We start from the raw sequence: 15,288 nt of genomic DNA, 5'->3' as shown, positions 1-15,288 counted from the left end.
TCAGGTCCTCTTCAAGTGGACCCTGGGCTCCCAAAGCCCAGAGCTCTCAGCAGCTGCCTGGACTGGCTTTTACTGTCTGCCTGGAGATTGACTGTATCGGCCTCTTCGAACCTGTAGTCTTTTCTCATGTATTCATGAGATAGTGTGTGTGTGTGTGTGTGCTTGGTTGCTTCAGTCGTGTCCGGCTCTTTGCAATCCTATGGACTGCAGCCCTTCAGGCTCCTCTGTCCATGGGATTTCCCAGGCAAGAATACTGGAGTGGGGTGTCCGGGGATCCTTCCCACCCAGGGATTGAACCCAGGTCTCCCTCTCTCTCTGTGTCCCATTTTTTCATTTCTCTGCGTTTCCTTATAGCGTTTCCTGTCCCGTGTCAGTATATGTCCTGCTCAGTGAGAAGAGCTCTCTGAAGTTATTAGTCTGGTGAAAATCCTGCCTTTTGTAACAGTGCCAAAGTGTTGTAAGAAATTTGAGCACCAACATTGGCCAATTACTCATTTATTTGTTTACCAAATATCTACAAAGCATCTTTATGTTCAAGTCACAGTGCCAGGATGGTGAGACAGTAGGTGGATTCTTTACCATCTGAGCCACCAGGGAAGCCCAACAATACTGGAGTGGGTTGCCTATCCCTTCTCCAGGGGACCTTTCCAACCCAGGAATCAAACTGGGGTCTCCTGCATTGCAGGCAGATTCTCTACCAACTGAGCTATCTCGGAAGCCCTTAGGTGATTGTAACACTTGAAAAAATGAAAGCGAGGCATCTGTAGTGAGATCTTTGTCAAAATGTCCAAGATCCTGTTCTCAGTCTTAGCTGGGAACACGTCTGGAAACCCATCCCTTCAACTTTGTGGAATCAATAATCATGATTAGGAAGATCAACAGTACCGAGAGCTCGCGGCAGATCAGTGCTGAGATTCATCAATCAGGCGGTAAGTTGTTCAAGCACTGATCTGCCACGAGCTCTCTGGGTTTACAACTGAGATTCGCCTGTAAGATTTAGTTGTGGTCCAGATAGATGAAGGGAAAGAAACAGCAAGTAACTTTCTCTATCATCAGTGGACAGTGACTTCAACTTGTACGTCTGGCTCCCTCCCCCGATGGGGGGCTTCTGGGGTCCTGGTTAGTGTGGGAAGGGGGTGCAAAGTGCTACTGACCTCACCTCCAGGGAGGTGGTCACGTATAACGTATGACCTCCACTAGGAAAAATGCTCAAGGGCCTTCATGTAATCTGTAGCTCTAACCTCAGACATTTATCTTTGCAGAGACAAACACAGGTTCCTCTGGGCATAGGAATGGAAAAAAAAAAAAAAAGAGAAGAAACAGTGTGATCAAAAACTTGAGTCTCCCCTGCCCCCAGTCAAGAGTTAGCCACATGTATCTGCTCAGCATCCTGGAGCATTCATTCCTTCTGTGCTCTGGCTTACAGTAAGCAAGACACTGCACCTCATCCATTCACAGGCATTGAAACACATCCCAACATGTATAATATTCAATAATCAGCCCCAAAGTGCCAAGCACAGGCTCAGGCCAAAGGCATCAGGGTGATACAGCAAAGGGAATGTAGAGAGAAGCAAAAACAGAATGATCCAGAAGGTTCTTCTGAGTAAGAGGGACTAACCATGCTGCCTGTTTGCTGTTTACAGAAATTGAGGTCTAAAAAATATTTGCAAACAATAAGTAATTTCCAATAAATTATCAGAGTCATGGCTGAGCTAGTTTTTATTCACTTCAATAATACTTTAAACTGTTAATATCACCAATCAGTCTGATTAGGCGATACATTCTCTCTCTTTATTTTTCTTCCGAAAAACTAAATGTTTTTGGTTCCCCGAAGCCCTGTTCCTAAGGAGAAATAGCGTTTGGCATTTACAAGAGCCCTGCTCTAAGGGTTATCAGTATCTGACTGGGTGGATGAAAACCCGGGCAGGTATACCTCCTCTGTCACATCTGCCCTTCACCCTGCCCAGCTACCTGCCCTCCAGGCTCCGGCTGATGGTTCCTACACGTTTTCCTTCTGTAAATCCCTGGATGGCTGCTCACAGCCTAGCAGTTGCACCTTCACCCCCTGGTGTGGAGCATGAGGTCACCTGATCCAGCCCCATCTCCCTTCCTCTCCTCCCATCCAGCCACGCCAACCCTCTGTAAGTATAACACACTTATCCCCAGATCAGGCCAGCCCAGTGAATCACAAATACCTTTCTTTTAAGAGAGTGAAAGGACAAGCAGACTCTTTGAGGGTACACAGAACATCAGATTCTACTGAGTCAAGCAAGTTAATTGCCTCATTGACTTTTTGTCGATTTGGCATATAGGGAACTTGACTTTTAGAGTCATTCTATGGGCTTCTCAGGTGACTCTGCAGTAAAGAATCTGCCTGCCAATGCAGGAGACGTGGGTTCAATCCCTGGGTCAGGAAGATCCCTGGAGAAGGAAATGGCAACCCACTCCAGTATTCTTGCCTGGAGAATCCCATGGACAGAGGAAGCAGGTGTCACAGACTCACTGGTGCTCTCAAACTGAGTCCCTTTAACAAAACCTGCTGTGTTATACCCAGCTGGAGACGTGAGCGCAGGCCCACAAGGAGAATAAAGCTCATTTCCCACATAGCGCCAAGATCAAATGGAACACGTCTGAGAAATGGAACACATTTTCTTTAAATAAATACAATTGCTCTGCTGCTGCTGCTGCTGCTAAGTCGCTTCAGTCGTGTCCGACTCTGTGCGACCCCAGAGACGGCAGCCCACCAGGCTCCCCCGTCCCTGGGATTCTCCAGGCAAGAACACTGGGGTGGGTTGCCATTTCCTTCTCCAATGCATGAAAGTGAAAAGTGAAAGTGAAGTCACCTGGTCCTTCTTAACTCATCCACATACTTTGAATCTTGGCCCCTACATCACCTCCTCAGAAAGACTAGCCAAACAAAATTAAGATAGAAGCAGTGGTCTGTGTTGGTCCCCCAGGAGATGGGGGGGTCTGTGGTCTCAGAGAGACCCCCTTCCTACTTGCCAGGGAGACGCTTACTCTACTGTCCAAAAGTTGCCGCTGCTGCTGCTAAGTCACTTCAGTCGTGTCCGACTCTGTGCAACCCCATAGACAGCAGCCCACCAGGCCCTGCCGTCCCTGGGATTTTCCAGGCAAGAACACTGGGGTGGGTTGCCATGTCCTTCTCCAATGCATGAAAGTGAGAAGTGAAAGTGAAGTCGCTCAGTTGTGCCCGACTCTTAGCGACCCCATGCTCTACTGCCTCTTTATTCTCGATGGAATGAAAATTTGCTCTTCACCTTCTTTTAAGACTAAAAGTGGATTTTTCAGAGGAGAAGAGCTCTATAATGAGAAAAATAGCATCCTTTAATGCACTTAAAATTTTCTACGTAATTTATTACAAAAGAGTATTTGATGAGTGTATTCATGCTCAGTCATGTCTGACTCTTTGTGATCTTGTGGACTGTTGCCCACCAGGCTCCTTTGTCCGTGGGATCTGGAGTTGGTTGCCATGCCCTCCTCCAGGGGATCTTCCTCATCTAGGGATGGAACCCATGTCTCTAATGTCTCCTGTATTGGCAAGCATTTTTTTTTTTTTTACCACTAGTGCCATCTGGGAAGCCCTTGATGAGTAACTGAGTAAACAATAAACATCAGAAGTTAACAACAAGCCTTAAATATCAGTACATGTTTCCTACTTTACTATGTAAGGCAAAACAGCATGAGGGAAAAGGACAGGAGTAAATGAAAACAGCACACGTTTGCAGTCTACCATAATGACAAATACAAGGCAAAACCAGTCTAACAAAAATCTGGACATGTTATATAAAAATAAACAAATTCTTGACTTCTATATGAAACTGCAGCTATTACATGATGCAGGTTTTTCGTTTTTAAATCAGAAGTGGTCTGGATGAATAAAGCATTTATGCTTGCCTTTGACTAGCAAGAAATATTTCCTATCTCATTTGAAATCTTAATTAACTAGAACACACATTGAAAAAGTAAGGCAAAATATGCCTTCAATTCCTTATGCCCTCTGCTCTTCTTTATTCTTAATGCAATGAAATTCCTATTTGCTTTAAGATTTTGGCCCCAATTCTCAGCCACATACACTATTCACAAATTGCTTTTTAAACCTATCTGTTGAGGAAGCATTCAACTGAAAGGCCAACCACATATAAGTCTCCGATGACTACCAATGCACAGCATTACAATAATCAGGGCTAAAGACAAGGAAGCAACCCAAATGTCCATCGACAGATGAATGGGTAAAGAGGGACGTGGTATGGATATACTGGAATATTACTCAGCTATAAAGAGAATGAAACAATGCCATTCGCAGCAACAAGGATGGACCTAGAGATTACCACACTAAGCGAGGTAAGTCAGAAAGAAAAAGACAAGTACTATGTGATGTCACTTATACGTGGAACCTAAAGTATGACACGAAGATCATGGCATCTGGTCCCATCACTTCATGGGAAATAGATGGGGAAACAGTGGAAACAGTGTCAGACTTTATTTTTTTGGGCTCCAAAATCATTGCAGATGGTGACTGCAGCCATGAAATTAAAAGACGCTTACTCCTGGGAAGGAAAGTTATGACCAACCTAGACAGCATATTCAAAAGCAGAGACATTACTTTGCCAACAAAGGTCCATCTAGTCAAGGCTATGGTTTTTCCAGTGGTCATGTATGTATGTGAGAGTTGGACTGTGAAGAAGGCTGAGCACCGAAGAATTGATGCTTTTGAACTGTGGTGTTGGAGAAGACGCTTGAGAGTCCCTTAGACTGCAAGGAGATCCAACCAGTCCATTCTAAAGGAGATCAGCTCGGGGTGTTCTTTGGAACGGCTGATACTAAAGCTGAAACTCCAATACTTTGGCCACCTCATGTGAAGAGTTGACTCATTGGAAAAGACCCTGATGCTGGGAGGGATTGGGGGCAGGAGGAGAAGGGGACGAAAGAGGATGAGATGGCTGGATGGCATCACCGACTCGATGGACGTGTGTTTGAGTGAACTCCGGGAGATGGTGATGGACAGGGAGGCCTGGCGTGCTACGATTCATGGGGTCGCAAAGAATCAGACACGACTGAGCGACTGAACTGAACTGAACTGAAAGTACGACACAAATGAACTTATCTATGAAACAGAAACAGACTCACAGACAGAGAGAACAGACTTGCCAAGGGGTCAGGGGGTGGGGGAGGGATGGACTGGGAGGTTGGGATTAGCAGAGGCAAAGTATTATATATAAAATGAATAAACAAGGTCCTACTCTGAAGCACAGGGAACTGTATTTAATATCCTATGATAAACCATAGTGGAAAAGAATCTGAAAAAGTTATACATATATATATCTAACAGTCACTTTGCTGTACAGCAGAAATTAAACACAAGATTGTAAATCAACTATATTTCAACGACAACAACAAAAAAATTGGGGCTTTCTCTTTATTAGAAGAACGAAGTTGCTGCCATGAATTAAAATTACATTCACGCAGTTCAGCCCTAATGTCCTGGTTGCTGATGTGATTTCTGCCCTCCTTCCCCTTCTCCCTGCAGACTCACAACTGTAATAGATGTTTTCCCCACTCAATAGTTTCTCCTGAATGAATGAATCAAAGACTGATTTGGTAATCTTTGAACATTTCACTGAAATGAATATCAAAATATTTAATTAGTTAACATACTCAAGCTCTGAGTTTTAATTAAGAAGACACAGAGCTCCAAAACATTTAGGAACAAATTAAAGCAACAATGCCTGAAGAACAAAAATGAGAGTCATTGGAATTACAACAACGTGATGGAGTCTCAAGCTACAGCCCATTAGAAGGTATAAAACATCATTAATGAGGGTTACTGCACAGAGCAGATTACAAGACAAACACATACATCACGGGAGTAAAATCATAGACAGAACTTCTGTTGGTGCACGAAAAGCACAGCACTTTGTGTGCAACTCATTCTTTATTTAGAGTTGCTCTTTTACTGCCAGATTATAAGGGTTTCCTCCGTCGGACTGTGTCTGCGTGTAATAAACAGTGGAGAGAAAAGAGAGAATGCAGGTGATTCTAAATGAGTTAAAGAAAATGAAGCTTTTCCCTGTCTTATTAAAGGAAAAAAAAAATTGAACCCATGGACAGACATTAAAATTCTGTCCTGGGTGCCTGTTTACCTGCCGGAATGATGGACTCTGTGTTCCTCCTGGCCATCTTGGGATTTAAATAATTTTATGTGACAGAGCTGGTGTGTTGATCAATAAAAAGACAACAATCACTTATGCTAAGAGTTTAGTGCAATTTCAAGAATCTGCATTAAGCAAGCTGAGTGTCTGTAGTGGAATCAATATACAACCACCTCACTTAGTGAAGTGCCTTAGTGAAGTATGACTAAATTTTCAACACCAATGAATATGGATTCAAGAAAAATCAAATCAATCGAAAGAATGGGTTCTTTGCAATCACACAATGACAGTACTTTTGAACACATAATACTGTGCAAAATCCAGGAAAGCTAACAGATGTTCGCTTCCATTTCCTCTTCTCGTATTTATCTTACCATTTGGGAAAAGCTTTCTTGTATTGCAGTTTGATTACATGTGCATTTTGCAAATTTCCAGATGTGTTCAAATGTTTCAATCTACATTATGGCTTTATATTTTAGGTCCCTCTGATTCCCTAATCAGAGTTCTTATTTCTCTAAACATTAAATGAAATTGAAAATTTTCATATAACCCATTTAGACTGAGAGCATTATGGACAATTTTTTTCCAAACTAGTCTTTCTAGATATATTGGGCTTCTATCTACTCAATAGGTAATCAGTCCCATTATGCCGCACTATAATAATGAATCTCTTGAAGAGAATATTCATTTTTCTGCAAAAAAATCTTTTTGACAGGTGAGTCTGAGATAATTTCCTTTCTCAAACTTGTGCCAATAAAATTTTCCCATTTAAGACAAGCATCCTTCCAGTAAGGTAGCATCTGTAGTGGATTTCTTTATAATGATAGTAAGAGGCTGCCATAAGAATTGATCTCTATTCTAGCATTATAGATTTCCTTGATGGATACAAATAGTAAATTTGTTCATTTCAAGTTGCTAACATTGTGAAAGCAGGTATAATAGAGGCAGAATGCAAAGTGACCCTGGCCAATCCCAGGGATGGTTAGCCAATAACAAGATGATGTTTCATAAAAGCAAAACAGTGCTGAACTCAGAAAATCAGGTGGTATGACAGGTGTGAAAGAGCATATGACAACATAAACTGAAATCTTCTCAGAGTTAGAGCTGGGCCTGATGAAATGATGGGGCACCTGCATTTTGGACACCCTGATCAGCATCTGAATTTGTATTTTTATAGACATAGAAATAAAAAGCCCGAGGGTGTCTCCAACTAATTAGTAAAGCTCCAGAGTCTCTGAAAACAAATGTGAAAGTGTTAGTAGTTCCGTCATGTCCGACTCTTTGTGACCCCAGGGACTGTAGCCCACCAGGCCCCTTTGTCCATGGGATTTCCCAGACGAGATACTGGAGTGGGTTGCCATTCCCTTCTCCAGGGGATCTTCCCAACCCATGAATTGAACCTAGGTCTCCCACACTGCCGGAGATGGCAATGGCACCCCACTCCAGTACCCTTGCCTGGAAAATCCATGGATGGAGGAGCCTGGTAGGCTGCAGTCCATGGGGTCACTAATAGTCGGACATGACTGAGCAACTTCACTTTCACTTTTTACTTTCATGCATTGGAGAAGGAAATGGCAACCCACTCCAGTACTCTTGCCTGGAGAATCCCAGGGATGGGGAAGCCTGGTGGGCTGCCGTCTATGGGGTCGCACAGAGTCGGACACGACTGAAGTGACTTAGCAGCAGCAGCTCCCACACTGCAGGCAGATTCTTTACCATCGGAGCCACAAGGAAGCCCAAGATGTAAAGGAAAAGAACAAAATCATGTCTTAGCAAGGCAGATGGTGGAAAACATGAATAGTCATTTGGGACACAATTGAAAATTTTGAAAGACAAGAAAAGGAGTTCTGGGGAGAGGACTAACATGGATTGCCCAAAGAAATGTTACAGGAAAACCTAAGACTTGGAAAGACCTACACAAAGATACAGATGACAATCCAGCTGAAAAGGTTAGGAGGAAAGAAGCAACAAGAACCGAAAAAGTGTGAAGGAGTTTCTGTAAGAATAGAACAGAATGGGAGAAATGGTTAGGATTTCAGCCTCCTTCAGTTTGGAGGCTCTGAAAGTAAATGACCTCCACCCCCTCATGTCATCATGAAGCCTTTCGACACAACCCTGACTCCTGTCCTCATGGCCTGTTATTGCTGAGTCTGGGCAGCTCTTAAATTGGTCAGAGAAAAACAATGTTCTCAAGGCCACGGCTGGAGAGTGAATTATCCTTTAATAATAATTCAGCGTTCTGGAGTGAACAGAGTCTGACTTACGGTTATAGGTATGCTTGGGTTTTGGACAGACACCTAATGAGGGTGAGTCTGGGTCATTCAGTTTGTGCAACCCATATCAGTGCCACACATATCAACCCAAAGGGCCTGGGTAGTGTCAGTGGCATTGCTTTTCTTGCAGAAATAATTCTTACACCTGGAGAGAGCTTTTACATATTTCAAAGCATTCTCACTCACTGGGCCTATGAATGGCCATCCGAAATCCCTTCAGGGGCTACTACGTTAAGAAAGCAGAGTAAATTAAAAATTGTCTCTTGCCATTTTGTAGGGTTTTCAAATAAAAATGTCTGTTTCTACACTAATTTGATCTTTCTATCAACTAATGCTTGTCTGTTTTTCATCTTGAGCCTGTGAACTGAAACTTATATATCTTATCAGGCAGAAGGAAGTTCAGTGACTCACTCTTTGATACTGTAGAGAAAACGTGATCAAAGACGGCCAGGTTTCAGAAGGTTAATGAAATAAAACTCTACAAAAGGCACAGGGAAATGAACCCCACACAGCCTTATTTGTGAATGTAAATGTTTCCTTGGAGAATGCTATTCAAAGGAATAGATTATTTTGAAGGGAAGTGATTCTGATAGCACAAAATATCGGAATTCTTCTGAAATGACTAGAAATTTCATTTATATAAATTATTGAGCTTATGACAAGTTCATATTCAAGAGTTATTGAGGCATTCCTTTGCTCCTTCCTAAGAAGAATACATTTATTTTATTCATTCACTGTAAAAGTTATAATTTGTAATTTCTTGGCTATATAAATCATCATGTGATGAGAAATGGGGTCTACATGGTGGTAATAAACCTAAATCTGTTCAAATAAAGACTTCACAATTGTCTTTCCAATCACCTGTTTCTTTAAAAAAGTACAGTTATATAGTACACATTCAATGGAAAGATTAGTTGGTTTACTAAAGATTAAAGATTTAAAACTCCATGTAAACAAAACAAATAGACAAAAATAACTCACAGCGTCTATTTAAGGACTACAGCTCAGGACACTGATACCATCTGCCCATGGGTAACTAAACTGCAGAGAGCAATTACCTTTTAGGAGGAAAGCCACCTCTGAACAGATTGGGGTTTTTGTTCCTTAACTTCAAAGAACAACCACGTGCATCAGAATCAAACTCCTTACACAACACTTAATCACTCACATCAAAGCCCCTTCTTTCCCCTCAGTCCTTTCCTTTAATTAGAACTCATAAGGACATGGTTTTACATGCTGAGTGAGGTCTGCGGCAAATCCCTAGAAGGCACGTGGGAGAAATGTACCCATCTGATTTGGGTTTTCACCTAAAACAACCCCTTCTCGGCTCCATACCTGACGGGTGCACCTCGACTGTGTGCAGGCTTCAGCAGGACCGTCACTGTGCTGTCCGTCTGATTCAAGGGCGTCTCCAGTTCATAAGCCGGCATGGAGGGTGCTGGGGAAGATGCAGGAGATGGGGAACCCATGATTTCTGGTTTGCCTTTTCTTCCTACTTTCATTTACAATGAGCACTAAGAACACAGTACACTTAGTCTGTTAATAAATTGCCATGAACAGCCTTTATGTATCTGCCCAACCTTTAACAAGAGGGACAACTGTTACAACCAGCATGTGTTGACTTTGGTCTTGAGTTTAACCTGGGAGGGGGCATGAGGGGACTTAGGAGGTGTTGGTAATACTCTGTTTATTGATTTCGGTTCTCCCTTGATGGATGTAGCCATTACACCCATACATTCATGCACATCATTGCAATTATATTGCAAATTGTAAAATAAGTTTAATTTGTGTGTTTTTATGTACATATGTTTTTCTCAAAAAATTAAATGCAAATTTAAGAAATAATTGCTAAGATCATAAAACTGATCATTTCAGTTCTCCCATCTAAGGCAAGGTTTCTAGTGTCCCAAAGGTTCATCCAAGATTTGAAGAGGTCCTTAGGAGTCAGAGGGCCTTGCTGGACTTAATGACCACTTGTGGGCTCTTCTGGAAAGTATGACTGAGAGAAAGATACTGAGTTGAAGTAAGAAAGGCTTGGGTTTGACTTTCTGCTGCATTTTGTTTCGACCAGCATGAAAGCTCAGGGACAATTATTATCTCTGAAGCTTCAGGTTACTCATCTTTTAAAACAGGAGAAATTATCCTGTAGGGTTATTACGGGAATTCAAAGGGATTACAGACAAAGAGAGTGGGGCAAATATAATTCTACAAATGTTCAATCTCTTTGCAGCACAATTCCTATTTCCAAGGCCATTTCTGGGCATTCTTTGTTTTCTAGATTAAGTCTAATTACGACAAGATAACGGAGCTCTTGAATAATTTTGTGATCACTGTGGACACGACACATCATTTCATGAAGACTGTGATGCTGGGGGTGCGGGAACATGGCCTTTTTAAGACCCTCAGGTCTACGTACCTGATGAGAACATTAAAGATCATTTTTTGCAAATACAGTTTCTAAAATCTCTTACATATAAAAAGCTTTTATTGTAAAAGACATGGATTACAGCTCAGGTCCATTTACTGGATTTTCTCAGCACTAAAATTAGCTCAAATTCTACCAAAAATGAACTCCAATTAATGACACAGAAATCACATTTTGTGTAGAGAGTAGTTCTTGGAAGTCCATGAAAGGAGAAAATGGGGGGGTCCATAAACTATAAAAATTTTTTTTGAACTATAAAAATCAAATATTTACTGCTAATGAACCTTTCCAGCATAACTAAGATGTTAACTGGCTTTGCTTTGGGACAGAGCTGCAGAACTTGATGAGCTAAGAGTGATCAGACTCATGCTAACCAGAACTTTTATCTAACACAAATGGGAAAAATGAATTAGTTTCTAAAAGAGTAGCCTCTTAAAGATAATAACCTTGGAAATAGGATTTCCATGGGGAGAAGTTACCCCCAGAAGGGGGATGTGAAGCTATGTACATTGGTACACATGACCTCTTTAAATCTCTGTGATAAATTCATACACCAGATTAATACCATTTTGATTTACATCCAGGGTAAATTCACTAGATCAAGGTTAGAGAAGAAGTACTTGGGAAAATAATAGCTAGGATTCAAATTTTCTGATTCCATGCCCAGTGGTCTTTCTCTTCACCCATCTGTACCACTTAATGTCATTTTCCCAACCTCCCAAGTATTCTTCCTCTTTTACTATTCTCTACATTGCTTTTATAAGCTAAAACTTTCTATCAACTGTCAAGTGCCTATTAAACTTCAAGTTAAGTTTGTACTCATAAATGAACTCTTATACAATGCAAAGTTATCCCTTAAGCTATACCTGCTTAAAATCAAAATTCCAAACCTTCCTCCTCTCTCAAAACCTAATAGAATGCTTACAGTACTTGAGTTTATCTTTCTCCCTTTGGTTTTAAAGGAAAACGTAAAACCTTTCACAAAACTAGGGATGAGGGACAACAGGCATGAAAATCAGGCTATCACTTGGCTAACCCTGACTGATGAGAAGTGACCTCCCTCACCTCCACTCTGCTCTTCTAACCCCCAACCAGTTACAGCTCAAACTCAAATACTTCTGCACTTGGATCCAAAGGGGGAAAATGGAAGAGAAAAATGTTCCTGGAACTGTGCTTATGGCTGCTGCATTTCCCACACCAGATGGTAACTCCATTTCCTCTAGTCTGAAGCTCAAAGACATTTTCTGCACAGTTGCACGTGCCCAGAAATATTTCCCAAGTTACGTCTTTTGTTGGGTAGCATAATTGAGTCTCTACAAGAAAAGAGCTGGCAGGTATAAGTGCCTGGCTCCCCCTGCTCCCCGCTGCCCGTAGTCACCTCTCTTTTCTGGTTGTGAAACCACTAATGGTCAAGGTCTAGGGAAGGCTGAGCCTTCGGGAAGGGACTCCACGTAAAGCTGCCTTTCTGCTGAGCATTTCATCATGAGAGATCTCCTTACAGACATTTTCCCAACCCGGCTGCTCTGGGAACTTGGGATGGAGGAGGGCAGAGGGTCCTCAGAACAGGATCTTCTGTTCACATTAAAGTTCTTCAATATACACTCTTGAATCAGTGCCTACTTCCCGACCAGGATGACGATCTGAAGCTCCTGGCTGGTAAATATTTGTAGCATTTTACCAAATTTCATGAGTCTGATTTTCATACATTCCCAAATACAAATTTATGTGTACGTTTGGGTGAGCTTTGCACACTTGACAACGGGAATGAGAAAGTACTCGAAGGCTACTTCTGATAAAAGACAAAGCTCATGAATGTATGATACCTGATATTTTGGTGGTGAACTGATTTGTTGCCGGGGGTCCAAAGCCCTTAGCTGTGCTGGCTCGGATGGTGAAGGAGTACGTGGTTCCTGGATACAGTCCGAAAAACAGGAAGTGGGTTTCATTTCCCAGTTTTGAAACTCTTCCACTTTGATTGGATAGATCTATTTCTGGGTCAAAGGAACTGACTGCTTTGTAGGTGATCTGTAAGAGAATAAGAATGTGATGAAGTGTCTGGGCAGATGGACCAAGATGGCATCTTTATCCAATAAACCCTCGTGATGCATGCACTGTCAGATGCTTGATGATAAGCTCTCCTGTTCCCTTGGACTCTTCAAATCCTGGACCCAGTGAACGGGCACAGGAACTCAGCCAAAACTGTTACGAGTTATTACTTTTATAGACAGAGGAACTGAAAGCCAGTAGATTAGAACATAAAGAATGAGCTCATGTTTAAGCTAATATCTTGAAGTTGTTTGCTTTCAAAATGTCATGCTGGAAAACTACATTACAGATGGCTTAAAACAAAATAACAAAATAGACAACCAACTCAAACAGATAAGACCCGACAAGGAGAGGGCCTCATCTCTCACCCAGGGGCCAGAGTCTGGTTTTATACTGAAGAGGATTACTGTCTACTGGGAACAAGAGTACTTTTAAGCGTTCTACTCCATGTGGGCAAAGTTATCTGCTCCAAAAATAAATCCTAGACGCTCGTCAGCAGCTCTTGATGGATGACTGTGGTGTTTGTGATAGTGTCCTATTCACTTTTGTTCTTCAGAGCAAAGCTGTCCAGTAGGACAGTCAGGACGGGAAGGTTCTATTCTGCACTATTCAGCGTGGTGGCCCCTAATCACAAGTGGCCATGGAGCACAGGGAACATGGCTGGTGAGACTGAGAAGCTGAACATTTTATTTCACTTTATTACTATTTGAAAAAATCCTTTAAAAAATGAAGTATAGTTGATGTAGACAACTTAGCAACTAAACAACAAGGTGGATATGTGCTCAGTCGTGTCTGACTCTGTGAGGCCATGGACTGCAGCCCACCAGGCTCCTCTGTCCATGGGATTTCCTAGGAAAGAATACTGGAGTGGGTTGCTATTTCCTTCTCCAGGGGATCTTCCTGACTCAAGGATTGAACCCACGTCTCCTGCATTGGCAGGTGGATTCTTTTTTTTTTAATTTAATTTTATTTTTTAACTTTACAATATCGTATTGGTTTTGCCATATATCAACATGAATCCGCCCTTTACCACTGAACCATCCGGGGAGCCTACAGTCTGTTAATCCCAAACTCCTAATTTATCCCTTCTTCCCTTTCCCCCTTGGGTAATCATAAGTTCATCTTCTATGGCTATGAGTCATTTTATTTGAATTAACTAAAACTTAAAATGCCCAAATAACTAGGAGCTGCCATTTTGGACTCAGTGCATTTCTGGAAGTTTTCATGATGTTTATCACATAACAGTGTTCAAAGCACCCTGGATGAGTCTGGATTGTGTGAAAATAAATATAACATAGGTGTTTTTAAATTCTGCCCTTTCAAATGATGCTTGAAAGAATTTCACTCTAAGTAGTTCATCAACTTCTCAAGAACGTGCATTTTAGGGGTGATTACTAACTTCTCCTGGTTGTAATGATATAATTTTTAAATGCAGCATATTCAAAAGTTTTAAATTGCAAAACTGAGCACTTTTCTTGCTTTCGAATAGGTTAAAGTTACTTATAATTTATGTGCATGAACACTAACACTGTTATTATACCAAGTGATAACTGACATTCTTTCTTCTTATATTTACACCATGTCATTATAATTAAGGAGACCTCTCTGAGAGAATATTTAGATTGAATCAACTAAGCAATGGCAAGAAAATGTTTGCTGTATGTATTAATCACCGCCGTGCACAACACCGTCAGAGTCTGACAGCAGATCTGCTGTTAACCCTCTCGCTGGTTTCCTTCTCAAGGTTCCTCAGAGTCAAGAGTAAGACTGAGTCCACTCGCGCTCCTGTCCAGTGACTTCAATGCCACCTCTGTGTACCTAGCTGCTTACATTGACTCCCACCCTGAGAGCCCCAGAGAAAGCAGATCTAAGCTGTGACAACATAACCACTCCCCCCAAGTCCATTACTTCACTCATTCACAACATCTCTACTGCATGTCTCTTGGGTGCCAAGCACAGTGCTCTGGGCTGGGGTCTCACATGGTGACTCAATGTGATGACTGACTGGCAGCGGGGGGAGCAATCTGGTGGATTAAAGAGAGATGCAACCTAGAAGTTATGACACAGCCTAATTGGAACATGCTAGCCTCCCTGGTGGCTCAGTGGTAAAGAATTCACCTGTAATGCAAGAGATGTGGGTTTGATCCCTGGGTTGGGAAGATCCCCTGGAGTAGGAAATGACTACCACTCCAGTATTGTTGCCTGGAGAATCCCATGGACACAGGAATCTGGGGGCTACAGTTTGTGGGGGTCACAAAGAGCCTGACATGACTTAACGACTGAACACAACAAGAAGGGAATGATTTCAGAGAGACTGCTAGGAGTTCAAGACTGAAACCAAAGACCTGTCTACCCTGTCTCGAGCTGGAGCTCA

The 15,288-nt window shown here is 42.0% G+C and overlaps 1 protein-coding gene across 11 annotated transcripts in view; it reads right to left on the bottom strand.

Moving 5' to 3' along the window:
- Positions 1-15,288, bottom strand: part of PTPRM (protein tyrosine phosphatase, receptor type M) — a 666,940-nt gene that overhangs the window by 261,880 nt on the left and 389,772 nt on the right. For all 11 annotated transcript variants that reach the window (XM_027525884.1, XM_027525889.1, XM_027525885.1 and 8 more), the window contains 2 exons: positions 12,692-12,893; positions 9,779-9,881 (listed from right to left, as the gene is read on the bottom strand). In XM_027525884.1, the coding sequence (XP_027381685.1) occupies positions 9,779-9,881; positions 12,692-12,893 (305 nt within the window). The remainder of the gene's footprint in view (positions 1-9,778; positions 9,882-12,691; positions 12,894-15,288) is intronic.

Source organism: Bos indicus x Bos taurus, chromosome 24 (assembly GCF_003369695.1).
Source record: "Bos indicus x Bos taurus breed Angus x Brahman F1 hybrid chromosome 24, Bos_hybrid_MaternalHap_v2.0, whole genome shotgun sequence".
NCBI lineage: Eukaryota > Metazoa > Chordata > Mammalia > Artiodactyla > Bovidae > Bos > Bos indicus x Bos taurus.
This window is presented reverse-complemented; position numbering and strand designations above follow the sequence as displayed.